This window comes from Salvelinus alpinus, chromosome 12, assembly GCF_045679555.1.
Source record: "Salvelinus alpinus chromosome 12, SLU_Salpinus.1, whole genome shotgun sequence".
NCBI classification, from domain to species: Eukaryota; Metazoa; Chordata; class Actinopteri; order Salmoniformes; family Salmonidae; genus Salvelinus; species Salvelinus alpinus.
Window position 1 is genome coordinate 33,603,704 of NC_092097.1, and position 14,861 is coordinate 33,618,564.

The 14,861-nt window shown below is 44.0% G+C and overlaps 1 protein-coding gene across 1 annotated transcript in view; it reads left to right on the forward strand.

Moving 5' to 3' along the window:
• Positions 1–14,861, forward strand: part of LOC139535938 (cathepsin Z-like) — a 23,767-nt gene continuing 8,906 nt past the window's right edge. The window contains exons 1-3 of the mRNA XM_071335916.1: positions 1–158; positions 4,073–4,236; positions 14,532–14,711. Coding sequence (XP_071192017.1) covers positions 43–158; positions 4,073–4,236; positions 14,532–14,711 — 460 coding nt within the window. The 5' untranslated portion in view covers positions 1–42. The remainder of the gene's footprint in view (positions 159–4,072; positions 4,237–14,531; positions 14,712–14,861) is intronic.

Sequence of the window (14,861 nt, forward strand, 5' to 3'; positions counted from 1 at the left end):
AAAACAAGTTCCTAGGAAGTCATATGACTGATCTTTTCCAACATGGCTCGAGCACTGTTGTTGTTTGTGTTTATGTTGTCTGGTGTCTTTGCTGGACGCTACTTTAACGAGAAACAGCCATGCTATCGACCCAAGCTGACCAAGCACAATGGAGTCAGGTAACTTTAGCTGTCTTCTATCAGCTCATTTGATATGTTTGCTGACTAGTACTTGCTCTCCAGCTAAAAATAGTAGCTAGAGTTGTTGCTACATGGTTCTAGTAATTTTCTTTCCAGTTGTATCAGGGTGTTTTCACACAGTCCTCTTTAAAATAACAGATCCCAGTCATTTTTTAAATGAAGTCTGGGGTAAAAAAAGAGCAAAATAACTCCGTTATCTTTGTATTCACACTGCCCCTGCCTTTGAATAAGGACTCAACTCTTTTGCCAGTTAAATTCAAATATTTAGTGGTCCGAGTCATCTTTTGCATTCACATCACTATGTTTAGAAAGGAACCAAGATCTTTTCCCAACATTCACTCAATGCACTCTGGGTTTTTGCAAAGTGCAGGACAAGCCATTCCATCAGACCTTGATGGAATGATGTACCTTGATATAATTGCTTGTATTTAATTAAGAGATGAGACATAAAGGAACACATTTTTTCCCCGCTTGCACTGACTTTTAGTGATGAATACTTTGAGGGGAAAATGTACTTGATACGATTGTGATGGCTTGTTGTTTCCCCGAGCGACCTTAAGATGAACGCACAAATTGTAAGTCGCTCTGGAAAATAGTCTGCTAAATGTCTAAAATGTATGAATGTAATGAGATAGTATTAACATGTGAATATGATTGGTAACAGAAGAAATAGCAGAAAATAACTCGATTAAATAATGCCGTAATTGAAAAGTGTACACCCGATGTAGGTTGCTGCTCCTTTAAGTAATTGCTTTTGTACCCTATGTTGTGGTACTCACTAAATATGTTGTCTCCTCACACTATTCAAACCCCACAATCGAATAAACAGCGTATGAAGCTCTCTTTGCAATATGTGATCTATAGGCTTTTCTCTGCATTATTCGACACTCGCTAATGAATATGCAAAAACAGCACAACTTTGTTCCGTGAACCTGTACATCATCTTCTCTCTTTTGTGGCACCAATGTGAGGAGTTATGGCAGGGAAACGTTGCTGCAGCAGCCTTGTGCGGGAATAATGACAAGCGAACCTGGGGGACTTTGTATTCGCATTGCTGTAAGTGAACCGAACTCGGACCATCTCTCGTTCGTTTCGGGGGCTCTTTTGATGGGTTCCCTTGGCGTGTTCACACTGCACAAAAAAATCAGCGAACCGCGTTCCGAGTTCACAAAAGTTGTGTAAAAGAGACCGAGTGGGGCGGCAGGTAGTCTGGTTAGACCGAACCGAATTCCTGAGCTGACAAAGTAAAAAAAACGGTCGTTCTGCCCCTGAACAAGGCAATTAACACAATGTTCCTAAGCTCATTGTAAATAAGAATTTGTTCTTAACTAAAATGCCTAGTTAAATAAAGTGTGAAAACACTGCCCTTTCCCACCTGGACAAAAGGAACACGTAAGTGAGAATGCTATTCATTGACTACAGCTCAGAGTTCAGCACCATAGTACTCTCAAAGCTCATCACTAAGGTAAGGACCCTGGTACTAAACACCTCCCTCTGCAACTGGATCCTGGACTTCCTGACAGGTCACCCACAGGCCACCCACAGGTGCACTCATGACTGCATGGCCAGGCACGACTCCAAGACCATTAAGTTTGCCGAAGACACAACTGTGGTAGGCCTGATCACCAACAACGATGGGACTGCCTATAGGGAGAAGGTCAGAAACCTGGCCATGTGGTGCCAGGATAACAACCTCTCCCTCAATATGATCAAGACAAAGGAGATGATTGTGGACTACAATAGGAGGACCAAGCACGCCCCCATTCTCATCGACGGGCCTGCAGTGGAGAAGGTTGAGAGCTTCAAGTTCCTTGGTGTCCTCATCACCAACAAACTATCATGGTCCGAACACACCAAGACAGTTGTGAAGAGGGCATGACAAAGCCTATTCCCCATCAGGAGATTTGGCATGGGGCCTGAGATCCTCAAAAGGTTCTACAGCTGCACCATCGAGTATCTAGACTGGTTGCATCACAGCCTGGTATGGAAACTGCTCGGCCTCTGACCGCAAGGCACTACAGAGGGTAGTGCGAACGGCCCAGTACGTCACTGGGGACAAGCTTCCTGCCATCCAGGACCTCTATACCAGGCGGTGTCTCAGGAAGGTCCTAAAAATTGTCTAAGACTCCAGCCACCCTAGTCATAGACTGTTCTCTCTGCTAACGCACGGCAAGCAGTACCGGAGCACCGTCTAGGTTCAAAAGGCTTCTTAAAGCTTCTACCCCCCAAGCCATAAGACTCCTGAACAGCTAATCAAATGGCTACCCAGACACTTATTTTTCTTATCTGCATTGTTTAAGTGCTTGTAAGTAAGCATTTCACTGTTGTTTTCGGTGCATGTGACATACGATTTGATTTTGATCACCAACCTTGGCTTTATACCTGTTAACCAATGGGACAGGGTTCTGGTCTAGCATGGGTTCTGGTCTTTGCACAAAACATCCATTAAATTGTATAAGTAGTTGTCGCTGAGACCTATCACTCACTGCTGAAGATATTAACATAAGATATTAACCTTTTATATTCATCCAATGTTTATGGATGAAGTGATGACGTCTTCGCTTCTCGGGCTGTTCTCTGTGCGCACTGAGTGCTAGTGCGCATGTGATGTTGCTCCTTATAAACCAGATGCAAACCGGATATAGAAGTTCCATGTATGTGAAAGTGAGTAGATTCCCTTGAAAACAACGGACATCGTAGACAGTCCATTTCTTATTATACCTCAGTGGTTCAAACATAATACAGGTGGCAGTATGCAACCTTTGTTTTCCAACTCATAGAAGTAGTAGAAGAAAATTGACTACTTCAAAATGGAGATGGTCTCAATGGCGCTGTCCATCGCCCACACACGCCATAATGGGACCGATACAATGATGCGATGTCTAAGTCTATGGCGCTTGTCTCTAGTGGTTTCAACTGTCTAGTGTTTAAGTGTTCTTTATTTGTTCAGGTGTGAATTACCTGCATCTTCTGCATTCAATTGATATCATTGGTCAGTAACTGAGTATGAGTTTATTGCATGTAATTCTTTCATAAGTTTTAATAATGGTTCAAATGTTGCCAAGTTCCTGCAGAATTGTCCCAGAATGAAAATTAGCTGATTGGTAGGCTACTAGATAACTTTCTTCTTTAAACAATATTCAAGTGCAGAATTTTTACCCCCTGTGATTTTGACTCAAGTGTTAATCAGTTTATTACAGAAAAGGCATATCATGGCTATCCAAAGTTTGAAATCAATGAAGCAATCAAAGCCGAGGGTGGAAACAAGGTAGCAAAGTTCTGACATGTCTGTGAGTGGAAGAAGATGACTGGGTCTCCAGTAGCATGGGCAGAAATTGTTTGGGACCTGACTTTTTAAAGCTTTTCATCCCATTTTGCTATTGGGCACTCAAAATTCTGCCCTCTTCAAATATATAATTTGACAATTGGATGTCTCCAGAAACATGCATGGCCCTTTCAACAGTAGTAGCTATTTGGCTTCTGAGTTTTGAAAGTATGATTGTGCTGTGGATGCTTTTGAGTGCTTGACCTTCGAATGGAGAGGTAGATCTGCCAAGTTCGATCAGGGGTGTATTCATTACACCGATTAATTTAAATATTTTTTTTCTTCCTGTTGCTAAACGTTTCTTAAATGAAAGCAAACTGCACGAAACTGGGAGGGATATACCTGAATTTGTCCAATCGAAACTTGTTTTACTTGCAACCCATTTTGCAACTGTTTGGACTAATGATTACACCCCTGGTCAGGTTTTGAATTGTCCCGTCATGGTATGGGACCTTATAAGTGCACACTGCATTTTGTTACCCGTCATGCTTGCTGAGACTGTTTTAGCTGCTCTACATTAGAATTCTGTCTCGAGAACCTTGTACCCTGATGTCATATCTTTCATCAGGACGTTGCCTAGACCCCACAAGTTCCTGAAACTCAATGAGCTCCCCAAGACGTGGGACTGGAGGAACATCAACGGCACCAACTACGTCAGCACCACCCGCAACCAGCACATCCCCCAATACTGTGGCTCCTGCTGGGCACACGGCAGCACCAGCGCCATGGCAGGTAGCGTAACCTCAAGTTCGCCTTTCCGCGGTCATCTGACCTGTACAGCTCATAGAAATGAACAAACCATATCCAATTTACTTGGTAGTTTTACAGACTCTCTTGCATCAGAAGGGAGCACCGTACAAAGGGACAAATGGATGAAGATCAGATTGTGAAATTCTATTATTTGGCCACAGATGTCTCAAACCTCTGATTCACTATAAGTACAGTGTTGCACATCAAATCAAATTTATTTATATAGCCCTTCTTACATCAGCTGATATCTCAAAGTGCTGTACAGAAACACAGCCTAAAACCCCAAACAGCAAGCAATGCAGGTGTAGAAGCACGGTGGCTAGGAAAAACTCCCTAGAAATGCCAAAACCTAGGAAGAAACCTAGAGAGGAACCAGGCTATGAGGGGTGGCCAGTCCTCTTTTGGCTGTGCCGGGTGGAGATTATAACAGAACATGGCCAAGATGTTCAAATGTTCATAAATGACCAGCATGGTCAAATAATAATAATCACAGTAGTTGTCGAGGGTGCAGCAAGTCAGCACCTCAGGAGTAAATGTCAGTTGGCTTTTCATAGCCGATCATTAAGAGTATCTCTACCGCTCCTGCGGTCTCTAGAGAGTTGAAAACAGCAGGTGAACAGGTCAGGGTTCCATAGCCGCAGGCAGAACAGTTGAAACTGGAGCAGCAGCACGGCCAGGTGGACTGGGGACAGCAAGGAGTCATCATGCCAGGTAGTCCTGAGGCATGGTCCTAGGGCTCAGGTCCTCAGAGAGAGAGAGAGAGAGAAAGAGAGAATTAGAGAGAGCATACTTAAATTCACACAGGACACCGGATAAGACAGGAGAAGTACTCCAGATATAACAAACTGACCCTAGCCCCCCCGACACAAACTACTGCAGCATAAATACTGGAGGCTGAGACAGGAGGGGTCAGGAGACACTGTGGCCCCATCCGATGATACCCCCGGACAGGGCCAAACATGAAGGATATAACCCCACCCACTTTGCCAAAGCACATCCCCCACACCACTAGAGGGATATCTTCAAACACCAACTTACCATCCTGAGACAAGGCCGAGTATAGCCCACAAAGATCTCCGCCACGGCACAACCCAAGGGGGGGCGCCAACCCAGACAGGAAGATCACGTCAGTGACTCAACTCACTCGAGTGACGCACCCCTCCTAGGGACGGCATGAAAGAGCACCAGTAAGCCAGTGACTCAGCCCCTGTAATAGGGTTAGAGGCAGAGAATCCCAGTGGAGAGAGGGGAACCGGCCAGGCAGAGACAGCAAGGGCGGTTCGTTGCTCCAGAGCCTTTCCGTTCACCTTCACATTCCTGGGCCAGAATACACTCAATCATATGACCCACTGAAGAGATGAGTCTTCAGTAAAGACTGAAAAGTTGAGACCGAGTCTGCGTCTCTCACATGGGTAGGCAGACCATTCCATAAAAATGGAGCTCTATTGGAGAAAGCCCTGCCTCCAGCTGTTTGCTTATTAATTCTAAGGACAATTAGAAGGCCTGTGTCTTGTGACCGTAGCGTACGTGTAGGTATGTACGGCAGGACCAAATCGGAAAGATAGGTAGGAGCAAGGCCATGTAATGCATTATAGGTTAGCAGTAAAACCTTGAAATCAGCCCTTGCCTTAACAGGAAGCCAGTGTAGGGAGACTAGCACTGGAGTAATATGATCAACATTTTTGGTTCTAGTCAGGATTCTAGCAGCCGTGTTTAGCACTAACTGAAGTTTATTTAGTGCTTTATCCGGGTAGCCGGAAAGTAGAGCATTGCAGTAGTCTAACCTAGAAGTAAAAAAAAGCATGGATATATTTTTCTGCATCATTTTTGGACAAAGTTTCTGAATATTGCAATGTTACGTAGATGGAAGAAAGCTGTCCTTGAAACGGTCTTGATATGTTCGTCAAAAGAGAGATCAGGGTCCAGAGTAACGCCGAGGTCCTTCACAGTTTTATTTGAGACGACTTTACAACCATCAAGGTTAATTGTCAGATTCAACAGAAGATCTCTTTGTTTCTTGGGACCTAGAACAAGCATCTCTGTTTTGTCCGAGTTTAAAAGTAGAACGTTTTCAGCCATCCACTACCTTATGTCTGAAACACAGGCTTCTAGCGGGGGCAATTTTGGGGCTTCACCATGTTTCATTGAAATGTACAGCTGTGTGTCATCCGCATAGCAGTGAAAGTTAACATTATGTTTTCGAACGACATCCCCAAGAGGTAAAATACACTGCTCAAAAAAATAAAGGGAACACTAAAATAACACATCCTAGATCTGAATGAATGAAATATTCTTATTAAATACTTTTTTCTTTACATAGTTGAATGTGCTGACAACAAAATCACACAAATTATCAATGGAAATCAAATTTATCAACCCATGGAGGTCTGGATTTGGAGTCACACACAATTAAAGTGGAAAACCACACTACAGGCAGATCCAACTTTGATGTAATGTCCTTAAAACAAGTCAAAATGAGGCTCAGTAGTGTGTGTGGCCTCCACGTGCCTGTATGACCTCCCTACAACGCCTGGGCATGCTCCTGATGAGGTGGCGGATGGTCTCCTGAGGGATCTCCTCCCAGACCTGGACTAAAGCATCCGCCAACTCCTGGACAGTCTGTGGTGCAACGTGGCGTTGGTGGATGGAGCGAGACATGATGTCCCAGATGTGCTCAATTGGATTCAGGTCTGGGGAACGGGCGGGCCAGTCCATAGCATCAATGCCTTCCTCTTGCAGGAACTGCTGACACACTCCAGCCACATGAGGTCTAGCATTGTCTTGCATTAGGAGGAACCCAGGGCCAACCGCACCAGCATATGGTCTCACAAGGGGTCTGAGGATCTCATCTCGGTACCTAATGGCAGTCAGGCTACCTCTGGCGAGCACAAGGAGGACTGTGCGGCCCCCCAAAGAAATGCCACCCCACACCATGACTGACCCACCGCCAAACCGGTCATGCTGGAGGATGTTGCAGGCAGCAGAACGTTCTCCACGGCGTCTCCAGACTCTGTCACGTCTGTCACGTGCTCAGTGTGAACCTGCTTTCATCTGTGAAGAGCACAGGGCGCCAGTGGGGAATTTGCCAATCTTGGTGTTCTCTGGCAAATGCCAAACGTCCTGCACGGTGTTGGGCTGTAAGCACAACCCCCACCTGTGGACGTCGGGCCCTCATACCACCCTCATGGAGTCTGTTTCTGACCGTTTGAGCAGACACATGCACATTTGTGGCCTGCTGGAGGTCATTTTGCAGGGCTCTGGCAGTACTCCTCTTGCTCCTCCTTGCACAAAGGCGGAGGTAGCGGTCCTGCTGCTGGGTTGTTGCCCTCCTACGGCCTCCACGTCTCCTGATGTACTGGCCTGTTTCCTGGTAGCGCCTCCATGCTCTGGACACTACGCTGACAGACACAGCAAACCTTCTTGCCACAGCTCGCATTGATGTGCCATCATGGATGAGCTGTACTACCTGAGCCACTTGTGTGGGTTGTAGACTCTGTCTCATGCTACCACTAGAGTGAAAGCACCGCCAGCATTCAAAAGTGACCAAAACATCAGCCAGGAAGCATAGGAACTGAGAAGTGGTCTGTGGTCACCACCTGCAGAACCACTCCTTTATTGGGAGTGTCTTGCTAATTGCCTATAATTTCCACCTTTTGTCTATTCCATTTGCACCACAACATGTGAAATTTATTGTCAATCAGTGTTGCTTCCTAAGTGGACAGTTTGATTTCACAGAAGTGTGATTGACTTGGAGTTACATTGTGTTGTTTAAGTGTTCCCTTTATTTTTTTGAGCAGTGTATATAGTGAAAACAATAGTGGTCCTAAAACGGAACCTTGAGGAACACCGAAATGTACAGTTGATTTGTCAGAGGACAAACCATTCACAGAGACAAACTGATATCTTTCTGACAGATAAGATCTAAACCAGGCCAGAACTTGTCCGTGTAGACCAATTTGGGTTTCCAATCTCTCCAAAAGAATGTGGTGATCGATGGTATCAAAGGCAGCACTAAGGTCTAGGAGCACGAGGACAGATGCAGAGCCTCGGTCTGACGCCATTTAAAAGGTAATTTACTACCTTCACAAGTGCAGTCTCAGTGCTATGATGGGGTCTAAAACCAGACTGAAGCATTTAGCATTTACTGTTTTCTGCCCCTCCCAAAAGATAGAATTTGTAGATAATTGGCCCTCTTTCTGGGACTCACCCACAAACAGGACCAAGCCTGACCTGCTGAGGAGTGACGGACTCCATCCTAGCTGGAGGGGTGCTCTCATCTTATCTACCAACATAGACAGGGCTCTAACTCCTCTAGCTCCACAATGAAATAGGGTGCAGGCCAGGCAGCAGGCTGTTAGCCAGCCTGCCAGATCAGTGGAGTCTGCCACTAACACAGTCAGTGTAGTCAGCTCAGCTATCCCCATTGAGACCGTGTCTGTGCCTCGACCTAGGTTGGGCAGGAAGGAAGTGAGTTGCTGCGCAACAGCTTTTTCAAAAAAAATTGAGAGGAATGAAAGATTTGATATAGGCTGATAGTTTTTAAAATATTTTCTGGGTCAAGGTTTGGCTTTTTCAAGAGGCTTTATTACTGTCCCTTTTAGTGAGTTTGGTACCCATCCGGTGGATAGAGAGCCGTTTATTATGTTCAACATAGGAGGCCATGATTATTTTCATCATTGTGTCAAGAGATATAGTACTAAAACACTTGAGTGTCTCTCTTGATCCTAGGTCCTGGCAGAGTTGTACAGACTCAGGACAGCTGAGCTTTGGAGGAATACGCAGATTTAAAGAGGAGTCCGTAATTTGCTTTCTAATGATCATGATCTTTTCCTCAAAGAAGTTAATGAATCTATTACTGCTGAAGTGAAAGCCATCCTCACTTGGGGAATGCTGCTTTTTAGTTAGCTTTGCGACAGTATCAAAAAGACATTTCGGGGGCCTCCCGGATGGACCAGAGACTCTGGGTTCGCGCCCAGGCTCTGTCGCAGCCGGCCGCAACCGGGAGGTCCGTGGGGCGACGCACAATTGGCCTAGCGTCGTCCGGGTTAGGGAGGGTTTGGCCGGTAGGGATATCCTTGTCTCATCACGCACCAGCGACTCCTGTGGCGGGCCGGGCGCAGTGCGCTCTAACCAAGGTAGCCAGGTGCACGGTGTTTCCTCCGACACATTGGTGTGGCTGGCTTCCGGGTTGGAGGCACGCTGTGTTAAGAAGCAGTGTGGCTTGGTTGGGTTGTGTTTCGGAGGACGCATGGCTTTCGACCTTCGTTTCTCCCGAGCCCGTACGGGAGTTGTAGCGAAGAGACAAGATAGTAATTACTAACAATTGGATACCACGAAAAAGGGGGTAAAAAATCGGATTATTCTTATTTTCCTCAATTAACCTCTAACGAGTCACAAACCCGGATCCGGGATCCCCCCCATCAAAAAAGCTGACTAGCATAGCCTAGCCTAAAGCCACAGGGATATCATATAATAAAATGTTCATGAAATCACAAGTCCAAGACACCAAATGAAAGATACACATCTTGTGAATCCAGCCATCATTTCTGATTTTTTAAATGTTTTACAGGGAAGACACTATGTATTTCTATTAGCTAACCACCATAGCAAAAGACAACTTTTTTTCCCCACCATTTTTTTCCTGCATAGGTAGCTATCACAAATTCGACCAAATAAAGATATAAATAGTCACTAACCAAGAAACAACTTCATCAGATGACAGTCTGATAACATATTTATTGTATAGCATATATTTTGTTCGAAAAATGTGCATATTTCAGGTATAAATCATAGTTTTACATTGCAGCCACCATCACAACTCTCACCAAAACAACTAGAATAACTACAGAGAGCAACGTGAATTACCTAAATACTCATCATAAAACATTTATGAAAAATACACAGCGTACAGCAAATGAAAGACAAAGATCTTGTGAATCCAGCCAATATTTCAGATTCTTTAAGTGTTTTACAGCGAAAACACAATTTAGCATTATATTAGCTTACTACAATAGCCAACCACACAGCAGCATTGATTCATGCACGTTAGCGATAGCGAATAAACCAGCAAAAGATATACATTTTTTCACTAACCTTCTCAAAACTTCATCAGATGACAGTCCTATAACATCATATTACACAATACATATATTGTTTGTTCGAAAATGTGCATATTTAGCGGCACAAATCGTGGTTATACAATGAGAATAGTAGCCAAGCTGCCAACAAAATGTCGGGAGTAATCTTGGGAGAGGCACCTAATCTAATCAATAACTAATCATAAACTTGGCAAAAAAATACAGGTTGGACAGCAAATGAAAGATACATTAGTTCTTTATGCAACCGCTGTGTTAGATTTTTTAAATTAACGTTACTACGACATACAGCGTGCGCTAAAGCGAGACCGCACCGAAATTAATGGCGGAATAATAGTTTTACATTTTTCAACAGAACAACGAATTAACATCATAAATAGTTCTTACTTTTTGATGAGCTTCCATCAGAATCTTGTGCAAGTGGTCCTTTGTCCAGAATCATCGTTGCTCGGTTGTAGATTGTCGTCTTCAACTTAGGAATTAGCAGCAAACATTAGCTATGTGGTCCAGACGTGCCCAACTCTTCATAACGCAGCACAAAGAAATATCCGAAAATCGCAATATACTGATATAAACTGATATAACTCGGTTTAAAATAACTACATTATGATGTCTTTAACACCTATATCGAATGAAATCAGAGCCGGATATATCTAAGGCCTATAACGAGAGCTTTTCAGAATGCCATCCTGAGGTCTGTCTTGCGCCATGACGAACGTTGAAAAGAGCGCACCCCCGGTTCCAAGAGCCTTTATATGGCCTCAGATCTGCCTAGCAACACCATTCCAATTCTCACTGCTTACTGACATCTAGGGGAAATCGTATGCAGTGCATGTCGACTCATAGATTACATGCAATTTAATAAACTGACCCTGGAACAGAGCATCGATTTCAGATTTCTCACTTCCTGACAGGAAGTTAGCTGCAACTTGAGTTCTGTTTTACTCAGATATAATTCAAACGGTTTTAGAAACTAGAGTGGTTTCTATCCAATAGTAATAATAATATGCATATTGTACGAGCAAGAATTGAGTACGAGGCAGTTTAATTTGGGAACAAATTTTTACAAAGTCGAAATGGCGCCCCCCTATTGACAAGAAGTTTTAAGTTGGAGAAATAGGATGATCGAGCAGCAGTGAAGGCTCTTCGATACTGCACGGTACTGTCTTTCCAAGCTAGTCGGAAGACTTCCAGTTTGGTGTGGCGCCATTTCCATTCCAATTTTCTGGAAGCTTGCTTCAGAGCTCGGGTATTTTCTGTATACCAGGGAGCTAGTTTCTTATGACAAATTGTGACGCGGGCAGCATTTGGTTCTTTAACGCACGCACACATTCATCACTCCTCCCTGCTCCGTTATAAGATAAGTTAACAATGTGGGTCGACACACAAATTAACTTCTGTCTTAGTACATACATTTCACACTTGTCAGTGTTCATATTTAAGATATGCAATATTTATTATACTTATCAATGTTGTGGATGAGCGCTTTGTTTGTTTGTTCTGTTCCTCTCTCTCTCCATCTCGGTAGCTTCCGGGTATGCTGGAAAAGGACCCGAGCTAAGGGAATTGGGCTGACTTTATAGTGCCTGTCCCAAATGGCTCATCAGTAGTCAGTAGTGATGTAATGTTGTAAATGTTATGTTGTGGTATTGTTTAAAAAAACGTGTTGCAATGTATATCCTTTAGTAGGTTTAGTTCATGGAAAATTTAGGTTTGTATAGTTAATTGCTTAATTAATTAGTGTTAATTGTTCTGAGGGGAGGGGCTAGCCATACAAAAGGAGCCTCTCTTTCAGTTCATGAGAGAGGCATTTTGGATTGAGCTGTGGATGGGGCAGCATTGTTTTTAAGCTGTCCCATAAGGTAGACGTTTGATGGCAGTACTGTTGTTTTTGTTCCGGAATCACCTTGTAAATAAACACCTTTGCACAGAAGAACTTTTGCGGCTCCGCCATCTTTTTATTTTGATAGAGGTTAGGTTTTCCAGTTTAGCCTTCTGGCCTACTCTACGTGACACAAATGTTTTTTGTTTTTAGGGGTGCAACTGCATCTAGGGTATTGCGCAAGGTTAAATTGAGTTCCTCAGTTAGGTGGTTAACTGATTTTTGTCCTATGACGTCCTTGGGTAGGCAGAGGGAGTCTGGAAGGGCGTCAAGGAATCTTTGTGTTGTCTGAGAATTTATAGCACGACTTTTGATGCTCCTTGGTTGGGGTCTGAGCAGATTATTTGTTGCGATTGCAAACGTAATAAAATGGTGATCCGATAGTCCAGGATTATGAGGAAAAACATCAAGATCTATAACATTTATTCCATGTGACAAAACTAGGTCCAGAGTATGACTGTGGCAGTGAGTAGGTCCAGAGACATGTTGTACAAAACCCACTGAGTCGATGATGTCTCCAAAGGCTTTTTGGAGTGGGTCTGTGGACTTTTCCATGAGAATATTAAAATCACAAAAAATTTGAATATTATCTGCTATAACTACAAGGTCCGATAGGAATTCAGGGAACTCAGTGAGGAACGCTGTATATGGCCCAGGAGGCCTGTAAATAGTAGCTATAAAAAGTGATTGAGTAGGCTACATAGATTTCATGACTAGAAGCTCAAAAGACGAAAACGTCATTTTATTTTTGGTAAATTGAAATTTGCTATCGTAAATGTTAGCAACACCTCCGCCTTTGCGGGATGCACGGGGGATATGGTCACTAGTGTAACCAGGAGGTGAGGCCTCATTTAACACAGTAAATTCATCAGGCTTAAGCCATGTTTCAGTCAGGCCAATCGCATCAAGATTATGATCAGTGATTAGTTCATTGACTATAACTGCCTTTTGAAGTGAGGAATCTAACATTAAGTAACCCTATTTTGAGATGTATCACGATCTCTTTCAATAATGGCAGGAATGGAGGAGTTCTTTATTCTAGTGAGATTGCTAAGGCGAACACCGCCATGTTTAGTTTTGCCCAACCTAGGTCGAGGCACAGACACGGTCTCAATGGGGATAGCTGAGCTGACTACACTGACTGTGTTAGTGGCAGACTCCACTGATCTGGCAGGCTGGCTAACAGCCTGCTGCCTGGCCTGCACCCTATTTCATTGTGGAGCTAGAGGAGTTAGAGCCCTGTCTATGTTGGTAGATAAGATGAGAGCACCCCTCCAGCTAGGATGGAGTCCGTCACTCCTCAGCAGGTCAGGCTTGGTCCTGTTTGTGGGTGAGTCCCAGAAAGAGGGCCAATTATCTACAAATTCTATCTTTTGGGAGGGGCAGAAAACAGTTTTCAACCAGCGATTGAGTTGTGAGACTCTGCTGTAGAGCTCATCACTCCCCCTAACTGGGAGGGGGCCAGAGACAATTACTCGATGCCGACATCTTTCTAGCTGATTTACACGCTGAAGCTATGTTGCGCTTGGTGACCTCTGACTGTTTCATCCTAACATCGTTGGTGCCGACGTGGATAACAATATCTCTATATTCTCTACACTCGCCAGTTTTAGCCTTAGCCAGCACCATCTTCAGATTAGCCTTAACGTCGGTAGCCCTGCCCCCTGGTAAACAGTGTATGATCGCTGGATGATTCGTTTTAAGTCTAATACTGCGGGTAATGGAGTCGCCAATGACTAGGGTTTTCAATTTGTCAGAGCTAATGGTGGGAAGCTTCGGCGTCTCAGACCCCGTAACGGGAGGAGTAGAGACAAGAGAAGGCTCAGACTCCCGACTCGCTGCTTAATGGTAATTCATTGGTAATTCATCTTCAAGATGGTCATAAAGTCACAATTTTATAACAAAGGTGGAGTAAACATTGTAATAATTGTTCAAACATGCATGTCTGTTAGGCATTTAACACATGACTGACTCAAATTGGGTGGTGTGGCAGGGAAGCGTTGAGGCGGTGTGGCAATGCCAACCTCGATGTGCTGACGTTCAGTTAAAGCTTTATGGTTTCCTGTAATTCAGGTTTCCTGTAAATCTTGTTCCTGTAAAGCATGTTTGTTGTAGAATGCAAAGTACAGTTCCTCCTTTGCTCATACAAGTAGTCCTTTTATCATAACAATACCATGACTTCAGAGTGCTAGAGTAGTCCTTACTAAGTTTGACTTGTGAACATGAACATCTTAGAGCAGATTCTGTCACATGTACTGAATTAATGGACTGGTTGTTGGTGGTTTGCTCTCCTTTGTCAGATCGCATCAACATCAAGCGAAAGGGAGCCTGGCCCTCTGCTTATCTGTCAGTCCAGAATGTGGTGGACTGTGGTGAGGCCGGCTCCTGTCATGGAGGGGATCACTCTGGAGTGTGGGAGTACGCCAACAAACACGGCATCCCTGACGAGACCTGCAACAACTACCAGGCCAAGGACCAGAGTAAGGCCTCAAGAACTCTATCTCCTAGCTGAACATACATTTGTCTTGGTTGAACATTACATTTTTTCCCATGACTTGATCACAAGAATTTCTGTCACATCAAATTAAGATTCTGTTAATTTACAATTTCTCAGGCTTAAAATGTTCTCC